We start from the raw sequence: 23,484 nt of genomic DNA, 5'->3' as shown, positions 1-23,484 counted from the left end.
AAATCGGCTCACAATTGAACATCGGTAGATATAAAGTGGGGATCCTGGCGCACGGCAAATGAGCCAGGCCCCCCAGCCGCCTCCGGTTTGCGTTATCCTTACCCCTCTCCCTAAACATTATGCAGGTAGTCCCCCTCTACCCCACCCCCTCTCACAACCCCCAACTTCTCCATCGAAGAGTAGATATAAAGTGGGGATCCACCAGGTAAAAATAATTTTTTATTTCTCACTGGCTCATTTGCTCTGGAAGAGTTGTGGGTCGGGGGGTAGAGGGGGACCAGCTGCACAATACTTAGGGAGAGGGGTGAGGATAACGCAAACCGGAGGCGGCTGGGGGGCCTGGCTCATTTGCCCTGCGCCAGGATCCCCACTTTATATCTACTAACATCTCTTGTATCAAGCGAATGAGTTTATCGTAATTTAAGTAATGTCTGAATGATGTTTCAAATAAATAATTATAAAACAATTATCTATAAAATTTAAAACGGTTGTTAATTAATGCAGTGTTTAAGAAGGTATATATTAAAACTAACTATAATTGTAATGTGAGAATAAAATACTCCCTTGTCTAACTTTCTTCCCTTATAATTAGTGTTGTTCAGGTAAAAAACTTTCTTATTATTTTGTCTTCTTCTTCCTTCTTTTTTAAAACAAAAAAAAAGAGCAAACTTTTTCCTTAGTCATCTTCTTTAACTTCACTTTCCTGTTCATTCCTGCTCAGAATTTCCTCTTCTGGAGAAGTCCTTGGTGTTGTTTTTCTTGCTCTCTTCCCGTTAAAAAGGATAGTCTTTTTCTTAGACTTTCTTATTGTTTAGACTAAGTTAATTATAGCTTAATATATCCTGCAAGTTATGTGCGTGAATGAGTTGTTGTGTAAAACGCTCTCTCTTGCTGCAGTTGTTTTGAAACTATTAAGAAAATGTCTTTTATATAGTTGTAGAAGCAAATAATTATCCAATCGCATCATTTTGCTAGCGAAAACCGAACAAGGGACAAAGTGATCCTATCAAAATTGAACACGCAAAAAAGAAGAAATTAATCTAGACATCGGTATCAATGTACACGTGCCTACTAGATATATTGCTTCTCAATTTATTAAGTGTTCAATCCGGCTGTTCTTGCTTTTTCAGTCGAAAAAAAGAGGTGAATAAAGAAGAGTGGGATCCAAAGGGGATTAGCTCAGTGATTAGTTTATTGAATTAAGAGGATATCCCGGGTTAGAATCCTGTTGCCGACTCTTAAATGTTCTCTTTCTAGAAGCTTCTTACATTTCACCGTTCAGAGGTCGACAGTGCAGTGAAAAACAGCTACGACTTCCAAGCAATGACTTCCGATGTTGACGTACCTATAATTTTATATTTATAAAGGAAGAATTGATAAGATTAGACGGAAAACGGAATAACGGTAAACGAGAGACTGTTGCTCAAAACTGTCTGGACTTTTGGTAATAACAGAGTGAGTCAAAGCATGTAGAGTGGATGCATCAGGGTGCAGCTACCGGCGCTTCAAGTCTTGCTTCTATTTCTTTATACGGTATAAAAGTAGGTATTTTCAACATGTGCAACCTATCGGAGTTTACATAAAAGTTGAATATAATATATTATGTAATATGTAATTCCAACTATCATTCGCACCAATTAAATTGTTTCTTTTTTAAACTTATTTTCCATTAAGCAACCAGGTATATAGAAAAGTACCTAAAAAGTGACTATGTGTCGACAATTTACAGTTTTCAAAACAAACCCTTTCTAGAGTAATATATCTACATTAAAAATAAGAAAGTTTATCTTTCATCCAGTTGCAATTATTTATCTGGAAATTTGCCAAAAAAATATTTTTCTAGTTTCATTTTTTCTATGTTTACGTTTACATTAGTATATTTAAATTATTATTATTATTTTTAGTGAAAGTTTGGGTGAACTTATTGCTCTAAGTTAGATTTTGGTAACTTATGATGTTTATTACAAAACTCAGTTTTTGTGAAGTTTTTCTGGACTTTGATTCTTGTTATTTTGTATGCTCATTTCGGACATTCCGATTTTGTATGATTGTTGGTCTTATTTAAGGCTTTTTCTTATCAGTTACTAGATAAGTCTTAAGATTTTAAGGTACTTTTCCGTTAGCCGGGCGCAAGCGTAAAACAGTATTAGGTAAAACTGTTTTCTTTACAATTCATTAATATTTGTTTATAGTTGAACTTGTTTTGCTTACTATTAATTAATATTTGTTTATAGTTGAACGTTTTCGACTTTTTTCCGTTGACTTGGCTCGCGTTTGGTTCACAATTGGCGACATTTGCGCCCGGCTAACGGAAAAGTACCGATTTTAATTACACAAATAAATTAAATAAATCTTTTGAGAAAATGCAAACATTAGAAACCATTTTCTCGAAGTAATTCAATGTCGCAACTCTTTTAATTGAAATAAAACGGATGTAGCAAGTCTGCGGAAGCACAGATTTAAAGTTGAATTTAGAGGAAAGATGTTCACTAGATCCTGTCCTAGAGAAACTGCTCTTCTTCATTTCCGCAGTCGTATTTCTTCTTTTGTTTTCAAGAGCGATTTTTTAAAGACCATCTCCAGAAATCCTATAGGTTTCTCTTGGCGTCATGGAATCCACGTTGTAGTTGTATGCAGTATAATGGAATTATGTTGATAATTACTTATTTTTACTTATTATTAGATGAGAATGTGGTAATATGGGACAGTCTATTTTTACCTTGCATTTTTTGAACATTACAGAATTTAAAATCTACTCTGAAGTAAAATCATTGACATATATTATTTGTCTTTGTACGAGTATATTTGGAGTCCTGAGTGGATCATAGCAACTAGTCTGGAGTTATACTTAAAAAGTCTGTCGTAGCGCTTAATTTTTATTTCAGAAAGTGTGGTGGTAATATGGGACACACATAATAATTATAGTTAATGTTCTCGTTTCTCCATGAACTGTAAAAATAAGCCTTAGATATACCACAAAACTATATTTTACACTCATATTTCATTCATAAATACACATTCATACTTGAAATCCATAATACTGGCATTTAAAACTCTCAACTTTCTACATTTTTAATGTCTAAAGGAAATTATCCTAACTTTCCTCGGTTTTAACCAAAAGCAGAGGAAAGTTAACCTTAAGAAAACTTTTTAGCATTGACAAAATCAACACGGTCCTCTCTTGGACAAAGCTGCCACTCGATTGACGCGCTGCCTTCTGCAGCAGATAAAGCCTACCCCAAAGAGTAGTAAGGCACCAAACACTAACAGATAGCACTACTGGTTTCACAAAAAATGTCCCAAATTCCAACCCCGTCCCAAATTACCACCTTCTCCTCTACTTTATTATTTATTAGTAATAATTATTATATTACTGTTCCAAAGTATCGGATTGAGCTACAATGACTTTCTATGTCACTTCTTTCCTTGTACCTCTCTCTCTAATTCCAAAATTGAAGTAATTGCCTAAAATTATTTAAATTTTTTATTTTATTCTCTAAGATTTCCACTAGATTTTTCCCGAAGTAGTCATGTACACAGTTTTTGTTTTATAATTCATAGATAAGCCCAATTTGTTTATTTTCTTGGGTTAGATTTGTGCACAAATACCTGGCGAAGTTTGAGCTTTTAGAAAAAAACAACGTTATAAAGTATGTGTCAATTTTTCTGTTTATAATTCGTTTTTTTTTTTTAACCATCCTGGAGGTTATAGATGTTTTGGTATAGAGAAAATGCCAGGATCTGAGAATCTGAATGAGAGAAAAGATTGGATATAAGCAGAAGTAATGTAATATTATTACGGTATCATATTATCCAAGCATTCTTGCACATAATCGCCTTTACGCTTGGTTGTAAATGATTTATTTCGACCAACTCGAATAAATCGATGAAATATATTTCATATGTGTGTCTTAGTATAGTGTTCCTCCTCACTCGACATTTTATTAATGTATCAATCTTCATATAAATAAAGTTAGTTTAAAGTTCAGTTGTGCTCATTGTATGACCTCCTAATATATGACAATCGGAGACTTCCTGAACTAAATTAATCCAATCATAGGGCTGCCTTATTATAAATGCATAAGTTGAAGCGCATGCTTGTCATTCGACTTATTAATTTAATTTTATTTGTACACTGCTTTAGGATAAATAGTCAGAGCATGGTGTTTGCCACATTTTCCATATATGTCATATTTACGAATTAATTACCATTAACAAATATAATTTATCTATAAACAAATGTATAATTTCTATATAAATATCTGCATAATGCATTATGGCTAAATTTAAAGTAGGTGTATATAGGTTTCCAGCGAACACTGGCTGTAAATGGATGATAGTATAAGTTAAGGGATGCTAGTAATGAACACGCGATCTCCATTATTGTGCATGAATAGTCGAAGCAAGAGCCACAACTAGGGAGATCCCCTTTGACACATACGCACGCCACGCTAGATGGTACGCCTCATGCCTCAATTTCTCACTTAACACATCAACACGTAAACAGTGTGAGGCTGTTAGCCATTGAATTATGGACCACAAATCATCTCTTCCCAGTCCATAATTGACACCTGCCAACAATTATTATTATTAGTGTTCAATATGAGTATTGATCTTAGGGTTTCTTAAGTAGTATAATTCTATTGCAATCAATTTGTTTGGACTTTTATGTCTTTTAAATTTCTAAATGAAATACAATTTTTATCGATAAGTTTTCTTCTTTTTAATTATGTGGGGGCGGAGGTACCCACATGCCTTTCTTACCGAAAAATTGTCTTAAAAAAAATTGTTATATTATTTTATACATATGATTTAAGGCGCGTCATCAACTGAGGTTATTGGCGTCCGGAGATTTTTTCAGTGCACTGCCGGCCTCCGGAAAGTGTTCTCTCGTAACAGACAACCCTATCCATCACCGGTCAGTGAGCTGTAAGAAGCTCCTAGGAAGAGAAAATCTAAGAGTCAGCAGCTGGATTTGAACCCGGGACCTCCGCGTGGGAGTCCAGTACGCTAACCGCATAGCTAAACCCTTCCCTCCATTATTATTATTATTATTATTATTTTTTTTTTTTTTTTTTTTGCGCATCAACAGCTGAGGTTATTAGCGCCCGGAGCTTTTTCCAGTGCACTGCCGGCCTCCGGACAGTGTTCTCTCGTTACAGACAACACTGTCCATCACCGGACAGTGAGCTGTAAGAAGCTCCTAGGAAGAGAAAATCTGAGGGTGAGCTGCTGGATTCGAACCCGGGACCTCCGCGTGGGAGTCCAGTATGCTAACCGCATAGCTAATCCCTTCCCTTATTATTATTATTATTATTATTCTTATTAATATTTATTAAAGTAATGTGATGAACTGCTTCTAATTGTTACTAACAACAACCAAAAAGCATTTGAGCCACCAATGGCCTTCTGATAGGATCTCCTACAGATGACAATGTCTGACGATTGAAGAGCCTAGATATCTTAGAGACAGAGAGAAAAATTGAGCTCCCTCTCACTCACATAGTAGATAGAGAGATTTCAGCAGAAAAACACCCTAAGCATATTTTTCACAGATGTATTTTCGTTACTCAGCTCGCATAGTTACGCTACCTCTTAAGATCAATTAGAATATTTCAGATACTTTGCCTTAATCGTTACTCAACCTTAATCATGCCACCTTATTTTTATAATTTTTACGATTTCTTTATATTATAACGCATCGTCGGCCAAAAAATATATTAGCTAAAATCATTGTTCGCTAATTATTGTTAGGGAGTGCTTTAATTTCCACAAACCTTAAAAAAGCCGTCATAAAAATAAATAAATAGTATTCAACAATAAAGAAATGTATCAATGCCAATCATCGAGACATAATTAATATATAGTTCTAATAGAAATATATTCCTCTCGATGCGCCAATAAAGCAACAAGGAATAATTTCAATTTCAACTAGAATACATTTGACCAAGACAAGACGCTGATCTTGAGAGGTAGTGGACAGTGTTATAACGATAAAAGTCTGCAATGAGATATGCTCTGTTGCCAGTGACAACAAATGCTTAACTACATTATAGTAACAAAAATACTAACCCGAGATATTTAAAATAATGATCTCGGGTCATAAAATTACTATTTCACTTTAGGATGTTGTCCAACTTGTACACAATAAAATACACAAATGTAAAAAGTAAAGTTTTATATTCTTCATAAGCAAATAAAACTAAGGTGGAGTACAGTCCATAACACATAAAAAATATAATTTTGACTCAGTTTTCAGTTGTCGAAACATAAAACCATAAGGGCGGAGAATGAGAAAGAAGACGGAAACTTTTAGGGACCGAGAGCAGGATTAATGTCGAGCAGGTGCACACAAATCGCGACTACGTTATTCTTAATTATGGCATTCAGTAGAAAAAGAAAGTATAAACAGTTGAATATATCGATGTAAAGATATCGATTAGAAGGGCAGAATGATGCTGAAGGGGTGTAAACAGATTTCCTTGTAAACTTTTCATTTTCTTGCATAAAAAATTATCAAGTTATGGGTGCGCATAAATATTCACCATTAAATTTACATTTATTTTTTTTTTATTTTTTGCTATTTTTATTTAAACACTTCACTCAAATTAGTCTTTTTTATTACAATGAACCTTAGTCCACTAAAACTAGCAAACATTTTGTTCTGAATTTAATTTTGAAGTTAGAAGTAAATTTAAATTAGATTAAGTTGGATTGGACTACTTGACAAACGCTCAAAACTCTCACTACAGAACAAACGACGACTCTATACAGCTCTTCTCACACCAATATGGACTTATGGACTCGAAATTTACGGAACAGCTAAAAAATCCAACATCAATAGACTGCAAACACTCCCAATCCAAAATACTCCGCCGCATTGTAGACGCTCCATTCTGTGTTAACAATCACACAATACATACAGATCTCCAAATTCCCACTCATCTCCGAACTTGCCAAAATCCGATATAACAATTTTCACCAAAAACTCTCACTTCATCACAACCCTTTAGCTGCAAACTTATCTTCAACTACGCTATCCTCCAATCCTCGAAGAGGGCTGAGGCGCCGTTGGCCCCGTGACCAACTGGGTGAATAATGGCGGCCATCACTGGATGACCGTCATTCACGTCTGCCAGAGTTGGGCAAAACTTCAATCACGACTAACGACTAATCTCATGACTAAATTAGTCACAGACCGATTACGACTAACGACTAAAGGTTAGTCTTAGTCGTGGAATATATCACGACTAAAGATTAATTCAGATTAGTCGCCATATGATTGACGACTAATTGAGATTAGTCGTCCTAAAATTGGTGACTAATTCAGATTAGTCGTGACAAGAGCCACGACTAAATAACATTAGTCGACTACGACTTACGACTTGCGCTTACGACTAATTTAATCATGATTAAATGTGACCACGATTGAATTAGTCATGACTAATTAGTCGCGACTAAATTTTTAATCACATTTTTAGTCACGACTATAAATATTAGTCGCGACTAAAAATTTTGCCCAACTCTGACGTCTGCCACGCTATTTATTTACACTTATCGCATTTACTTATTGTACCCTGTAAGTACAGGTGTAAATTTCAATAAAAGGATATTTAAAAAGTAATAATAATAATTGGATTATTATCTTTACAATTTATTAGATTCTTTCTACTTGTATGCTAAATTATTCTATTCTTAATAATTTTAAAAATGAAAACTGAACTCTTACCGACGTTAACACCAACAGTTACAAATTTTATAATACATATAAGGCGGTAGAATGTAATTGAACGTCAGTTTGCAAAGCGTATAAAAAGTATCTTTGTAATAAACTAGGTTTTAACAAAGTGATCCATTTTCTTGTTATCCACTAGCAAACCCACTCACTATGTTCCTATGGGGACAACATTCCTTGTCCAAGCTGTGTTCTATTCTTTCATTGTTCCTGACCTCTAATAACGGCCCTCATTCATTCTAGCTACTTTATTACAGAAGAAACAATCAATTTCATTTTCCAATTTGTTAACAAAAATGGTCTATTTGATCATTAGTTTACTGGGAACCCACTAATCCATTTAAATCATATTTATGTTAAATTATTTGTTTGATTTACTGTGAGTTAGCTTTTTGAACAGCAATGAAACCCATAACATCTTTTTGCAGCGTTTCATCAGCTAATCGAGAGTGTATGTCTTTGAGTAAAATTCTAGCTAGCAACGAATGAATAGTCAATAACAGCCACCTAGATGAACTAAATAATTACGCCTCTATGGATGTTCTATAATGTTACCATTTTGACCGTAGTTATTCATGTTAAGCAAACAAAACCACTAGTTTTTCCATTCAATATTTTAATTTGTAATTTCATTTTTAATTTCCATCCAATTCTGCAAAACACAGAAATCGTAATACGAATTTTATGTAAAACTGAAATGCGAACAGTGCTGATAATGATTCTAAATATTTTATAGATGCTTTTCAGAAGGGTCGTTTTAGCATAAGATTACAGTTTATATCTCTAACAAGACAACTTTCTGGCCAAACGTCTCAAGCGACATTGGTGGATTATTACGTGAGTAGTAATACAAATTAAGTTTTATTAAGATTGTTCATTTCAACTAGCAACTATTGCAAAGTGTTAACTGAGGGCGTGGTCTCCATTTATGTTCCAGCTTTTGATTGGCCGATCCAACCGCCCGTATTTTAAAACTCTACCACACTCTCTATTCTGATTGGTTAATCGTAGTTTAGAAGTTTTACTAATTTTTCCTCCGTAGGTATTTGATGAATTTATTAGATGCCATAAAAATTCTTTGTGAAAAAGATCTATTAATATCTTTTATTCTATCTGTCGTAGCGCTTAATTTTTATTGCATTTATTGTACCAACAAATGTGCGTGCTATTACAGATAAAATCCAAGTTATTATCTTGCAGTAAGGTCCTAACCACATTTTTAATGTCTATTTAAATATGATCATATTTATTGGTTTTATATTATTTATGCTTAAGGGAAAAAGAATATTGGAAAGAAATTTATGATTTTAAAGAAAAAGAAAGATAAACCTAAATCTGTTTATATGTTATTCAGCAGAAATAAATCTACGTTGTAGTTCAATGGTGGATAATACCTACAATCTGTGCAATTAGGAACGATTCGGACCTTTTGGGGGAAATAACCTGAACTGTTCAACCCAGCCGACCAGAGAGAACTTGAACTTGATCTGATATCCCAAGCGGTCTGAAATAAATGCGAGGGATAAATGACGTTACTTAGGTGGGGATTTCTTTTTAAAACCTCTATGCCTAACAAGGAACCCTACAGGAGTCTGAGAGAACATACCTGGATTAGAATGTTCGTTGTTTGTCCTCTAAAGCGAGGAATGATGAAGTGTTTCTTAAACCAAGCGGCGAAAACATTCCATCTATCAAAATCAGAACTTTTTCTACGTACATCAAATCTGTTAGAGCGATTTTTAATGTGACATTTTATTGGGACATACCGCATGCTATCCAACATAAGCATGGATAGTTTTTTTTTTTTTCTAAACTAGTAATCTATGATTAAGAAAAATAAATGAAGGAATACGCTGATCTATGGTGATTATTTCTGAATACGTTAGGATGGTTAGTGTACGTGATGGTTTTTCCCGTTTGTATTGTTTGAATAACTGAATGTTAAGCAGTTTACTTTGCATGATGTCTTCAGTATTGATTAGCCTCCCGGTAATTATCAACACATAAATTTAACTCTACTTACCTCTCTGTCTTGCTTAATTTATAATATCCTCATGTTTATGTGATGTGTTAAGTGATACAAAAAAATATTTGTTCTAATTAATTTATTACTTTTAAACATTAAATAAAAATAATTCATTTATATTAAAGTGTAGGGGTTAAGAAAAGAAATGTAGATAGATAGATAGATAGATAGATAGATAGATAGATAGATAGATAGATAGATAGATAGATAGATAGATAGATAGATAGATAGATAGATAGATAGATAGATAGATAGATGAACTTGTTTATTTTATCCATTAATAATTTACAAAGAAAAAGAATATTTTACAAAAAGTAATAACTGACATAGCCATTGGCTGTCTTTCAGGAGTGCTAATTACAAGTATGAAGATATATCATTTAAATTCAATTGAAAACAGTGAACAATAAAAAAGTGTAAATAATAAAAACGTAAATGAATTTTTCCTGTTTAAAATTATATTCTTATTTTACTTCCTCATTAACCCATATACCATTTAATAATTGAATTGGCTAACTAAAAAGGAAGGATAGGCGAGAGTGTCTCTTATAAAGCCAGCCAACACTGCCCAATTTGCGCCATTCAAATAACCCAACATTTCATCCTCCAATAAGTACTATGCAGCAAAGAACCTCAATCTTATCATTTTAAGAGTTCTACAACGTCCCAAGAAGTGGAAAACATCTTCGAAATATAATTTCCTCCAACAATATATGGTTTGTGTAACCAACCACGCTAGCGGTTACGGAGCCGAGGGCTTTCAATAAAACAGTACTTCTATAGCAGTTGGTTTATTTACATTAGTTACCAAATAATACTTAAACTTACAAGTTAATCATTTACCAACACACTGCCCTAACCGACAAACAGACACACACTCATCCACACCGCGGCCTAACTAACCTACGTACTTTTTACTTAACTAATAATATTATAAAGGAGGGTTTGCCCTATATTATGAAGAAAATTTGGGAATTTTATCTTTTATAGAAAAAGAGAAAAAAATTGTCAAAGTTGGGTGTTTTTCAACGTTACGCTTTTTCGTGCAGTTTTTGATGGTCAACCCTTATACAACTGTCAACCCTTATACAAACTAGAGCAGCGTTGGACGAAGTGTATAAGCCTAAAAGGAGACTATGTTGAAAAATAAAAAAGGTTTACCCCAAAAAATTAAGTAGTTTTTATTTTTGCACGGACTTTTCAAACGACCCTCGTATATCACATAATCTGGGATATTCTTGGGAAGTCTGAAGAGTTTTTTAATAAAAGTCTTTTGAACTGTTTCTATTTTATCTACGAAACGATAACCCCGGGTGTGTTAAACATCGTAAGTAATTGAAGTTATTAGATTGTTCAGTTAGATTTTGTTTGTTTGTAATAATTTTTGGTCTGCTTGAGGTTTTTGTGTTGATATTGCTAACTTATGGTTGCCAATTCTGGGGTTATCGAAAAGAAATATATATAACATCTTTATTTGCACATATCTACCTCTGAACCTACAGTCATGTTATCGCGAAAATTTTGGAGATTTTTAAACTCATTTTGTGTTAATAGTATCATCAGAAATTTTGTTATTTAAACACCTCCTTTGATAAATTATTTAGTGATTTATTTGAAATATCTACAAAAACGTTAATGAACAATTTTTTGTACGAAATGCAAATGAAAGTTCTAAACGTTTTTATGATGAATATTGTAAACCCGTTAATAAGGAAAGAAACCAAAAGCCAATTAGATTTTCTCTTCCTAGGAGCTTCTTTCAACTCATTTTCTGGTTATGATGTACAGTATTGTCTATCAGTGGAGTGAACACAGTCTGGCAATGCACCGTAGAAAGCTCCAAGCACCAATGACTGCAGAAATTGCTTGCGGAAAAATAATTTCAGAATCAAATATTGGCATTTATTTCTTTGACTACTAAAGAAAGAAATTTCATGACAAGATGTACGATTTCCAACTCATAACTTTGTGGAAAAGGGCTCTTTTCTTCATGACCATATAAACATTAACATTTCTTCCTAATTATTTTTGAAATCCTTTAACAAAACAAGTTTTCGTTATTTTAATAAAAACTATTATCACGCATCATTTCCGATGTTTGTGAACTTGAAAGTGATTATTGATTTTAATTTTTTCTAAACTTTGATTCTCTAACATTTTACTTTTTCTTGATGAACTGATTGCTGGGTTTAAACTGAACCTTTTAGGAAATTACCGACTAATGATTTTTATTTTTTTATCAAAAGAAAACAAATTTGTTTGGAAAAATAATTGCTCTATTTAACTATTTAAATTCTAAGAGTGGTAATAGTTAGATGATGGATTTACTAAGTCACGTCACTAATTGTCACGAAATGCGGCAACGAAATGCTAAGTTAGAGATAGCTGCATTTGTTTCCATTATTCATTTGGGCTCTCTCGAATTGTTTCCCTAATGTTTACTTTTCATCTCTTGTTTAGTCACAATTTGAATTAATAATAATAAATATGTATTTCTTTAATTTGAATTAATTATTATTTCCAGTTCATCCATTGATACAAGTACCAAATCAACTTGTCGGAGCTCCAAGTGGTACTGATGTTACATTACAATGCCAGGTGGAAGCTTCGCCGAAAGCAATCAACTATTGGACAAGACAGTCTGGTAAGCTTCCTTTTTTTGGCCAAGATTTAGATTATAAGATTTATATAATCTTAAGATGCCATTACAGTCGATAATAATTAATTCATTAATTTATTTATATAAAGCTGTACAATACTGAGATGAAAAATACATCATTCTCTACTTGTTTTAGATGAAGTTTTCGCAGATTTTTGTAAACAATATCGTGCAAGAATTGAAAATATTGTCTTTAAACTGTTAGGAACTAGTTGCAAAAATAATTTGGGAATTTTTAACAATATTAACTTCTATTTTTTGAAAAACTTGTTTGAAACATATTTTTCAGAGAGTTGCATTCATTCTTAATCTCATTGAGTTTAGAAGATGCCATGTGTTCCGAAATTTCAAACTTTTGGCACCCCTTAGTGATTTCAAATCGTTTAAGGAAAGAATCTGCGAGTAGCACCTGAATTTCCAGGATGTTATCCTAGTTTCTCTCAGTTTGTTGTCAAAATCCGAAATAGAAGAACTATAGACATTTTTGTCTCTTTTGTATTGTGGCACACCCAAATTAATGAGTTGCACGATTTGTTCTACTTGTTCGACACGTGAATTACTATTATGCGTTTCATTGTTCTATAATTTTTATCTTAATTTCACATAACTGATGTTACTATAAGCGTAAACGAAGAAATTTATCGTGTGAAGCTGTAGCATGCTTCTTCAGATTTGTTTTAGATTTTCATCCATTTTAAGAGATTGATGCTGTTTGAAGTCCTCACTCTTTACTACCAGCTTGTGGGTAATGTTTTCTCGGTTATATGCTACACTTCTTGTTGTGAACCATTGAGCTACAGACATTCTTAGGATCATGGAAATCTTGTGGTGATGCTTGGGCTTGGATGAGTTTGGAGTTTAACACGCTGTTTTATTGATCAATACATGCCTTTTTAAGCAATTGAAACGTTGTTTGCCGTTCAGAAATTTGACCAAATTACCATTTTTTCTCGTAATGATTGTAGTGATTAAATCAGCAAGTATCCAACGTTTCATTCATTCTTCGACCTGAGATTTCATCCATTTAGAAACCTTAGATAGTAGCGAGTAAAAAGTCACTGCATGCCTTATAATGTATTTAATTTCAGTTACATATTATAATTCCTCACCCTACAATAAATTATGGTTACATTATTGTATTTTACCCTTTTAGGCATCATGATTTGTCAGACTCATGAATCTTGGCGCCCTGCGTGCAACCCAGCCTAATTTTGCAAAAATCCCCAAAATTTACACAGTTCATGGATTTGGCGATTATTGCAAGTGATTTATCACTCTCTACCCCCCTCATTCTCTTGAACTCACATGTACGAGGGTTGGCTGAAAAGTAAAACACATGCTAGGAGAGGGGGAAAGAAAAGTGTTACCAAGTTCGGACAGAAAGTATATTAAAGTACAATTCTTAAGCTTCACAATTATGTATTACTTTTCAATGTAGTCACCATTAACGCTAATACATTTCTCCCAACGTGAAACAAGTTTTTTCATTCCGTCACTGAAGAATTCTTTTGACTTTTCTTGAATCCAGGAATTGACAGCTACCTTCACCTCATCGTCTGAGAAGTAATGATTACCCTTGAGATCTCTCTTGAGTTGAGGAAACAAATAAAAATCGCGGGGAGCAAGATCCGGGGAATAAGGAGGGTGTAGAATTGGTTGAAACCTCAGTTTTTTTTTAGAGCCTCTGCAGTTTCCCGCGAGGTGTGAGGACGAGCCTAGTCGTGTTTGCAAGATTATTGGTGCCAAGCTGTTTCTAACACGACCAACTCGACGTCGGAGGTTTCTTAGAGTCTTTACGTACCGAGAAGGATTCACTGTTGCCCCTGGTTCCAGAAAATCGGTCACATAAACTTAGTGAGCATCCCAAAACACAGTCAGAATTGTGTTGAACTTTTTCGGCTGAGGAGAAGACATATGTCAATATTCAGTGCTCTGCCTTTTCTCTTCTGGGTGTCGTAAATGATGGACCCATGATTCGTCCCCTGTCATCGCCTCAAAAGAAAGTCGATAGCACGCTGTTTATCTCCCAGTACAAGTGTGCATACTTTGGCGTCTAAAAATACACTGGCTGAACGCAGCGAGTTCAAACTGCGCATACGTAATAAGGGGAAATGTGACTTCCAAATGCTACCTCGCGCGCTTTTTGAAGCTCTTCGTTCGCGCTCTGCAAGCATGTGTGCATTGCTTTTCAGCCAATCCTTGTACCTTGACCTTCTGTTATTTCTTGTAAGAAGGGATGTTGAAATTTTCTAGTTTTTTGATTTTTATTTTTTCCCCGGGAAACAAGAAAAAATAGTTTTAGCCAATTGAACTTTAAGTGTTTGCGCGGTTACATGTTTTATAGTGTTTGTATTGGTTGGGATTTTCATTTCACGTAAAAAACAGAACTCTAGTTGTTCTATTTTGAGTTGAAAAAAAACTATATGAAGTTCTAATTCTCTCAGAAAAATAAAACTTTTTACAGATCTGCTGTCCATATTTCTATTTTCTTATTTTTCAGAAACCTGACTTCAGCTGATTTTTAATCTTAGTAATTTAACAACTCCTTTAAAAGGCAACATAATCTCTTGAGTCTACTAAAACTGTTGTCCCAAAATATTATTTGACTAAAGTTACGACGTAACTTGGACGTAACCTCCAACTTGACGTAAGTTGAAGGTGTGAATTATTGGTGAAAAGGCTTCCCTTTAATGTTCAATTTTAATTTAATATTATACATGTGTGTTGAATGATTCCCTAGGATTAATTGAATTTATTGACAGAATTTCTGAGTTAGAAAGAAACGTGCTTGAATTTTAGAATGATTTCTTATAAGTTTTCATATCCATAAAGAGGTGGAGTTCTATAGCTTGTGTCTGAAATTGTTTTCATAAAAATTGATTTTATGGGATTCTGGGACGTCATACTACCCTCAAAAACTTATTTTATTTTTTAATCTACGGCACCTACATATCAATTCCGTTTTTCCCTAAAGTGTAACATTGTAAATTTATTTCACGCTTGGCCATTGATGTAAAATCGATTGCCCAGTCCCTGAGTGAGGAAAGTGTGTCGATAGGATGAGAAGTATTACATACTGACTATGGAAGGGAAAAGAAGTAGAAGTAGTAGAAGAACTATGAGATAGGTTGTGGTGAGTGGATTTGGTGGTGCACAAGTTCTGACAGGCCCCCACAGGCGAGTAAGCCTGTCAAGATATCTTGTCCGTCTGACATACAAACTCTTCTAAAACTCTCGGCTATCCGGAATTTCAACTCGGAACACTTATCATCCTTATCATTCTACAGTTAACCGAATCTTTATGAAAAAATAAAAGATCTTTCTCATTGTTTTCAAAGGTTTTTTGGTAGAAGAAAAAACGTACAATTGAGGACTTTACATACATATAAGTATATTTGAGGAAGAATCTCATCTCTGCTACCTAAAGATTCATTTCAAATTTAATCGGTTGTGCTGCATTTATGTATATAAGCATATAGCTTAAAGTCAGCGTAATATCTGTTATATAAACCCATTATTGTCACAATTTATTGAGTTATTTAAGTACATTCCATTTGATGCATTTGATAATTTATGAAAAGCGTGTAAAATTCATCAGAAGAACTGTGGAATAACTTTCTAAAATTAATGAAATGTTGATAGTATTTCGGATATAGAGAATAAATTTGAAAAAGAGTCCTAAAAACCTCATTTTTAAAAAGTAGTCTGAATCTTAAAGTTTATTTATTTCATTTTATTTTCATTTTTTCTGTATTTAAGGCGTGTCATTATCTGAGGTCATTAGCTCCCGAAGCTTTTTTTTCAGTTTACTGCCAGCCTTCGGTGTAACAGTGTTCTCTCGTTACAGACAACACTGTCCATCACCGAGCTGTAGGAAGCTCCTAGGAAGAGAAAATTATAATGGCCAGCAGCTGGATTCGAACCTGGGATCTCCGCGTTTAGAACCTAAACACTGAGCTGTTGTTTTCCTCTTATAAAACATTTTCTAAACGTCAATTTATTAGCCAAAATTCTCTCACAAATTTTGAGCTTGTTGAATCAAATGAAAAATGATAATTTGAACTCGATAATTTCTTTATTTGATAATAGGCTGTTGAGCGTATTCCTTTCTGAAGCTAATGTTTGGATTGTTCTCATCACGGAGATTTAGAAAGGGTCCAAGTTAGATTCATCAAGCAATTTTTGCATTTGCCAAGGATAACTCCAGACTTTTATGTAGGACGAAATAGGTAGACACTAAGCTTGAAGTGTTTAAATTTCTTTTAAAACAGGCGCTTTATACTACTTTCAATGCCAGAACAAACCCTTCATCCTTGAATCTTCTTCTTCTTTCAAGGTATTTCCCAAACCAGGGTTCCTTGCGCCAAGCATCCACCCTTCTCTATTCTGAGCGTCGCTTTCGCACAGATCTTGTGTATCATTAGTTCCTTTACCCGCGCGAGCCAGCTAATCATAGGCCTTCCTCTTCTTTGTCTGCCAGCACGTTGCCAGCAGAGAGCCTTTTTTGGGAGGCGCGTATCGCTCATGCAAAGGACATGTCCAAACCACAACAGCCTTCTTTCGTCCACCCTATCCAGTATGGTTTTACCTATACCGACGGCTTCCCTTATAACCATATTTGGGACTCTATCGAAGATTGTTTTCCTTAAACATTCCTTGAATCTATTGTGTAGGATATTCTTCACTTGCAGAAGTGAAGAATTTACAAATTAGTATTCTTTATTTCGTCCTCAGGTTAGTATGCTTACCTAGTTGAAATTGATCGTCATGATAAAAGGCTAGCAAGAAACCAGGGCAAATTCGAATAAACTTCAGTTTTAAATTTACGTCTCTAACCTGGAATCCACATACTAGACTGAACAGACGATTCAAACTTCTCTCTAGACTTCTCGACAAACGATCTAAACTCTCACTACAGAATAAACGACTTATCTACACTATGATACTGAAATCTGCCTGGACCTACGGAATGGAACTTTGGGGCTCAGCCAAAGCTTCCAATATCTACAGAATCCAATCCTTTCAGGCAACAACACTCCGTAGAACCGCTAATGCTCCTTACTTTGTCTCTAACTCTACCTTGCACGGAGATTTCCTTGTTCCCTATGTTTCTGAAGCTATAAGATCCCTTTATATTAAATTCCACACATCAATCACCTCACATCCTAATCCACTAGTGTCCCAACTTACTACTCTACCAGGAAATCCTCCCAGGCGGTCGAAGCCACGCGATCTTCTAAATGAAGTAAGTGCCAATGTACTACAATAGTAAACTGTACCACTTTGGGAGTTTTACCAATACAGGTGAATTCTCCCCTCATGTATTCATGTATTTATTCTGTTATCATATTGTATCAGCTTCACTTCTTGTAGAATTATACTGCAGTTGTGAAAATAAATAATGTAAAAAAAAAAAGTTTACGTCTAAGAGAGATCTATTTATTAATAGATTGCCATATTAGTAAAAATGAATTAGAGGTCAGACTACTCAGTAAGAATAGTTATTGTGATGGTACGGAGTTTAGTTTTCCAGGATTCTCCCTGTCCAGAATGTAACATCGGCAATGACGATGTCAAATATTTTCATTTATTTTGCCTCGTAATATTTTCGAAATATCTACTTAAAGTCTGTTTTTTTTTTCTCAAAGATGATCTGAATGTTAGAGATAAGGTGATTTTCTTGCTTGTACTAAATCTAAAATGAAATGTTTTTTTTTTATTTCCATACAAAGAATTATTAAGGAGCCAGAAAATTTATTTTAAACATGTGAATAATTATTAGTTTTAATTAATCAAGAAGTCAAAGCCAAATGTATCTCTTTTACTTTAATATTTTACAACCAATATTATTATAAAGCTATCAGATTTAATTCAATTCAAGTAACTAGTTAGCCATACAAACTGCTACCTCAACTCCTGCTAAAAGATTAATTATTATTATTATCTTTTAATAAATGTTACTCAATAAACATTGGTGAAAACATGGCGTTGTTTGCCAGTAGTTTGTCAGCTGATATTGTCAAAAAAAGAATGTAAAAACCTTTTTATTGAGACGTATAGGATATACATTTGTAAGTTAGCCTGTGTTACATTTACACAAATATAAATGGTGGGTATATTGCGCATTCCAATCCATTAAGGCCAGTGGTAACGAAAGTGAACTATAAGCGACAATCTGGTAGCCGATGTTGGACTGACAACTTGAAACAGAACCATTCCTACAGCAACCAAAGGGCGAGCAATGCTCGACAGTGACTGATTAAACACCATGTCCATTAGGTATCACCACTAGCGGCCTACCCTTCCCTCGCCGTTCGCTCAACTCATGGTGATTTACTTCACTAACACTATCATTTCTCTACAAGCACTTTAACTACTTCGCTTATTACACGTCATTATGGAAATAAAGCTAATTTTCTTATTTCACATTTCTAAGTCGGTCATTTTGGAAGGATACAAAATAACAGTTGCTTCATATACAGGGTGTTCATTTTAAGACGGCTCAAATGCATTTCATGCTTAAACGGTTAATCGGAGCAAAAAAATGGTAGAGGAAAAATTTGTTACCCCTAGTTCCAGAATATTTGACTTGATTTTAGATTCTTGCCTGCATACGCGGCTGACGCGCGACCAAAAGTAAAGGTTTGCAGTTGACCCCCATTTTCATATAAACAGTTTTATAGAGTATAAAAAGTTATGAAAGAAACCGGAAACCGCAATTCGATATCTTCAAAATTAAAGGTGCTAGGCCATTTCAAAATCTGGTATTTATTAATCATATTTCAATTTTTTAACTTGTTATCAAAGAGAAAGAAGAGCACGCGATAGGTCATTTCTATGTATTTTTTCATCCCCTTTCTACTAAAAATATTGCCAAGGCATTAAAGCTAGTATTTTTCTTAATATCGGGAAATAAGTAGTTTTCTGAGTGATTTTTCTTAGAAAAATCAAATGTTAAGAGCTTTAGATGTTCTCAAGCATACAAAAAATGGCTAAAAATTAATTTTACATCTGTTACAAACAAGAAGGTTTAATAATTATTTGGCAAATTTTGGGAGAGTTGCGTTTATAAACTCAATAATATTTACAACTGTTTTATATGTTAATGTTTTACATTTTATCTTAAATTTAATTCTCAGGTTGGATTCGTGCTAAATTTCTCTTAAATTTGCTTCCTGGTTAGTTTCAAGTCAATTCCAGAACTTTTGATTTTACCTGATCTCATGCCTTAAATAATGCATTTAAAGGGTTTATGAGTACGATTAGTGTTGTTTAGCCTACAGCTGTTTCATGATGTTTACTGTATATCTTCCATTTTTTTTAAGCATACTCGTATAATATGAATTTATATTTAATAATGCATTACTTGCAAAAAGTACATTAGATGAACATTAGTACGTTAGAAAAAAATTACAGTAACATGGAATTTAGCCATGATTTGGGGTGATCTTGTATAAGGTGTTAAATACGAAGATAATAGGGGGGAATGGAGATATTGGAGACATAAATCGATATTTTTTATCGATATTTTTGTTGAGAATTCCGTTGAGGTTAGGACGCTTAGCCCTTCCTTGTTAGGCTGGAAACATAGTGGAGCGGCGAGCAAAGCGGCGATGATAGCTGCTTCAAATCAAAGAGAGCGACGAGCAGCGAGCAAAGATTCGCATGCACATAGTGACGAATTTAGTCGCGTTCTCCTTTTGACAAAACAAGATGGAGGGACTATTTTTATATGAAAATTCTTCGTTGAAACTTTGGTATTAGCAGCAGCTTAGTAGTAGGAGCTGCAGTGTACATGACATAAATAAGTCTAGAAATGAACTTGGTGAATTTCATCACTTGTACCAACAACTTCGGGAGCATCCTGGCAAGTTTCATGCGTATTTTCGAATGTCTTTATCAACATTTGATTACATACTAGCCCAGTGTAACACCATTAATCAAAATCAAATTTTATTGTTTTTTAGTAATACAACTCATAACAAGAGTTAGGCACAATATAGAAAAATTAACTATGTAGGTTATTAATTAAATACAAATCTGTGTAACCCCATTAATCCTAGCAGTTACTTTAAGATAAGAAAATCAAAATAAATAAAAATAAAATAGAAATATATGCAGATAAAAAGAAATTAGTCAATTAAAAAAACACAATAATTTTATTAAATCACTACACCATGATTTGTCATAAATTAATGTTGTTCATCTGAAAAACTGGAGTAGTACGACGCTACAGAAGAAGGATTGGAGAATTCGTCCTGATCAGAAGTAGTAGGACGTGAAAATGTAATTTAATTTTGCCTAGTATTTAGATGAAAGTTAGCATTAAGGGATTGAGAACCAAATTAAATGTAGCAAAAATTACCTGAATTCTCCATTAACTACTAATTGTTAATTAATTTAAACTATTAATTATTAAAAACTATTGTAGCTTCACAAATACTATGGCCCCACAGAGGTTTCTTTAAACAAACAACCAATAATGTATCAATATCCATAACCTTTGAAAAATAACCTTTACAATTTGAGCGCGATGAGAGCGAAGAAATCAAACATGTAATAACGCTTCGCTCTACTCTTTATAGATAGCGTTGCTCTATCTTCGCTTTGCTCGCCTCTATGCGCGGTCCCATATGTTTACTTGTGTTTGATTTCGCTGCTTTGCTCTTCGCTATCATCGCCGCTTTGCTCGCCGCTCCACTATGTTTCCAGCCTTATTCTAGTTCGAAGTGAAATGGAAAGCATTAGTACTGCCGAGCAGTTTAATCTTAGTTGAAGAAATGTTATGACTTGTATTCTATGTTTGTCTCTTGCGTGGGTTGCAATCCATGGTAACTTATGTGGGCTTTCTGAAGAATTAGAACGTTGAACAGGTAGATGAAAGTACTTTTTTTTAAAAAATTAAAGGTGATGTATTCAAATTTATTGTAATTCACTTTTATTTGCCACTTTTTTTTATTCCCTTGTTGAGATCCGGAATTGGAATTTGGAGAATTGATTGCCAGTCCTTCAGCGAATGTGAATGTGGGTGAAAAATCAGATAACCTACCTGTATATTTGGAAATAGTATGGATATGGGTTCTCCTGGATATACAGATAATGATTTAAGCAGTAAGTAGACTTAAGCTGATCTACCTGTTGAAAACGCTTAGAGATGAAATTTTGAAATGGTTTTCTACGAGTTATTTCAATCAAAGGTAACTTACAGACTGTTATTTTGGGGAGTCGCCTCTAATGCTAATACTTTCTTTCGGTGTTTTAGTGTCAAAATTTCTTCTAATACCTTGTATCCATTTGTTCTTAACAAAGTAATCCCTCTCCCTCATTTTTTGAGTTACAGCTATTTCAAGAAAATATGTCCACCATTGGGTGCTTATTTAAAATCAGACAAACATACAGCTCCTTAAAGATGGTGAGAGGAAACTAAAAATATTCCTATAATGTGAGAAATAAATTTAATGTGTGCGTACCCAAAAAGAGACTAAGCGTTCCTAAAGTAACGACGAGTAGAATAATTAACATGATTCCAAAGAAATACAAACGTTACTATGATATTAAAAAATGGTTTAAAAAAACATTTGTTGGTCTGCGGTGTCTATATTATCGAAAAGTGTTTGGATTATAATCTATTTCAATTCTAACTGATTTTATTTGGTAGATAAGTTCTGCTCGGAAGTTTAAGAAACAAGTTATTAGTGTTTTGTCTCAGTTTTATTTTTGTTTCAATTTAAGGCGCATCATCGTCTGAGGTCAATTGGTACCTGGAGCTTTTTTCAGTACACTGCCGGCCTTAGGACAACATCTCATCAACGGACAGTGAGCTGTAAGTAGCTCTTAAGAAGTGAAATAATATCTTAGGGACAGCCTCTGAATCCCGAACTCAGGATGTACGCGTGAGAACCCTCTAAACTAAGCACTTAGTTAATTCCTTCGCTTGAATTATGCAATAAGCTGATGCTGAGTCAGATGATCTGACTGTTGAAAAACCTCTGAAGAGTGAAGTTCTTTTTAAAATGGTGTTTTACGGGATTCGTTTGCTTATTTCAAATCATAATTTGACCTGATTTCTATTGTGAAGAACCTTGCTTGCCAAATAATATTTATACTGCTATCTAGGATATTCAGGAATATCAGTGATGTAACGATTAGACAAGATTTCAAGGTAGGGTTATAAGGACAGGAGACCTTTCAGGAATCACAAATAAGACTCATGTCCGATTTATCAAAGTATTTTTTCTAGAAATGTCTAAAAAGAAATGAGAAAAGTATTGCTTCAACTGAACCAGGCAACGCAAAACTTAAAACAAAACAGAAATTTAGAAATCTTAACTTATCTATGGGGAGCAAGAGATTGGAGTCAGTAAGACAGCTTCTTCGAACTTCACAGATGAAAGTAGAAATGCATTTCAGTTGATACATTGACCGAGAGAAAATATTTTTTCTTATTTTGTTAAGTATTCACTTAAAATAATTCGAATGGACACGTTATTGATATTCTGTAAGCAAATGGTAGAATAGTGGATGTAATGGTGGCCCAAATGGATGTAAACTAGAGAGATCCATATTGTGGATGTTCAGTTTGATAACAATCATTATGATAACAAATTATAGTACACTGTAAACTGTGTAAACAAACCATTACCGATTGGTCTAGTTGTCTAGCGATGTTGCTGTCTTGTTCCCAACGTTGTTGTTGTTATTGTCACTGTATTTATTCATCTACTATATACATCTCATTCACCCTTGTCTTCTGCTTATTTAGTATTCATTATAGTTTTCTATACATGCAACAAATTATTAAAACTGGCCGGTAAGAAAGTTGTACAAAGGTTGATCGTCAAAAACTGCACGAAAAAGAGGTACGTCCAAAAACAACCAACTTTGACAATTTATTTCACTTTTTCTATAGAAGATAAAATTCCCAAATTTTTCTTAAAATATAAGGCAAATCCTACTTTATATCTGTATTTTTTTTTTTTGCAACAATTCAGATATAATAGATTTCTAGAAAAAAAAGTTGCTGAAAATGAGCAAATCCGGCATTTTCAGAAAATGTTCTTTTGT

General features: G+C 34.0%; 1 protein-coding gene across 5 annotated transcripts in view; it reads left to right on the top strand.

Moving 5' to 3' along the window:
• LOC141455982 (lachesin-like) overlaps positions 1 to 23,484 on the top strand; it is a 325,735-nt gene that overhangs the window by 274,092 nt on the left and 28,159 nt on the right. For all 5 annotated transcript variants that reach the window (XR_012459551.1, XM_074131526.1, XM_074131525.1 and 2 more), the window contains one exon: positions 12,286 to 12,405. Coding sequence is in view for 4 of the 5 variants with exons in the window: in XM_074131526.1 (XP_073987627.1) it covers positions 12,286 to 12,405 (120 nt within the window). In the remaining variant the exon portion in view is untranslated. The remainder of the gene's footprint in view (positions 1 to 12,285; positions 12,406 to 23,484) is intronic.

The sequence above is a fragment of the Rhodnius prolixus genome, unplaced genomic scaffold (assembly GCF_049639745.1).
Source record: "Rhodnius prolixus isolate KJV_2025 unplaced genomic scaffold, Rpr scaffold_4, whole genome shotgun sequence".
NCBI lineage: Eukaryota > Metazoa > Arthropoda > Insecta > Hemiptera > Reduviidae > Rhodnius > Rhodnius prolixus.
This window is presented reverse-complemented; position numbering and strand designations above follow the sequence as displayed.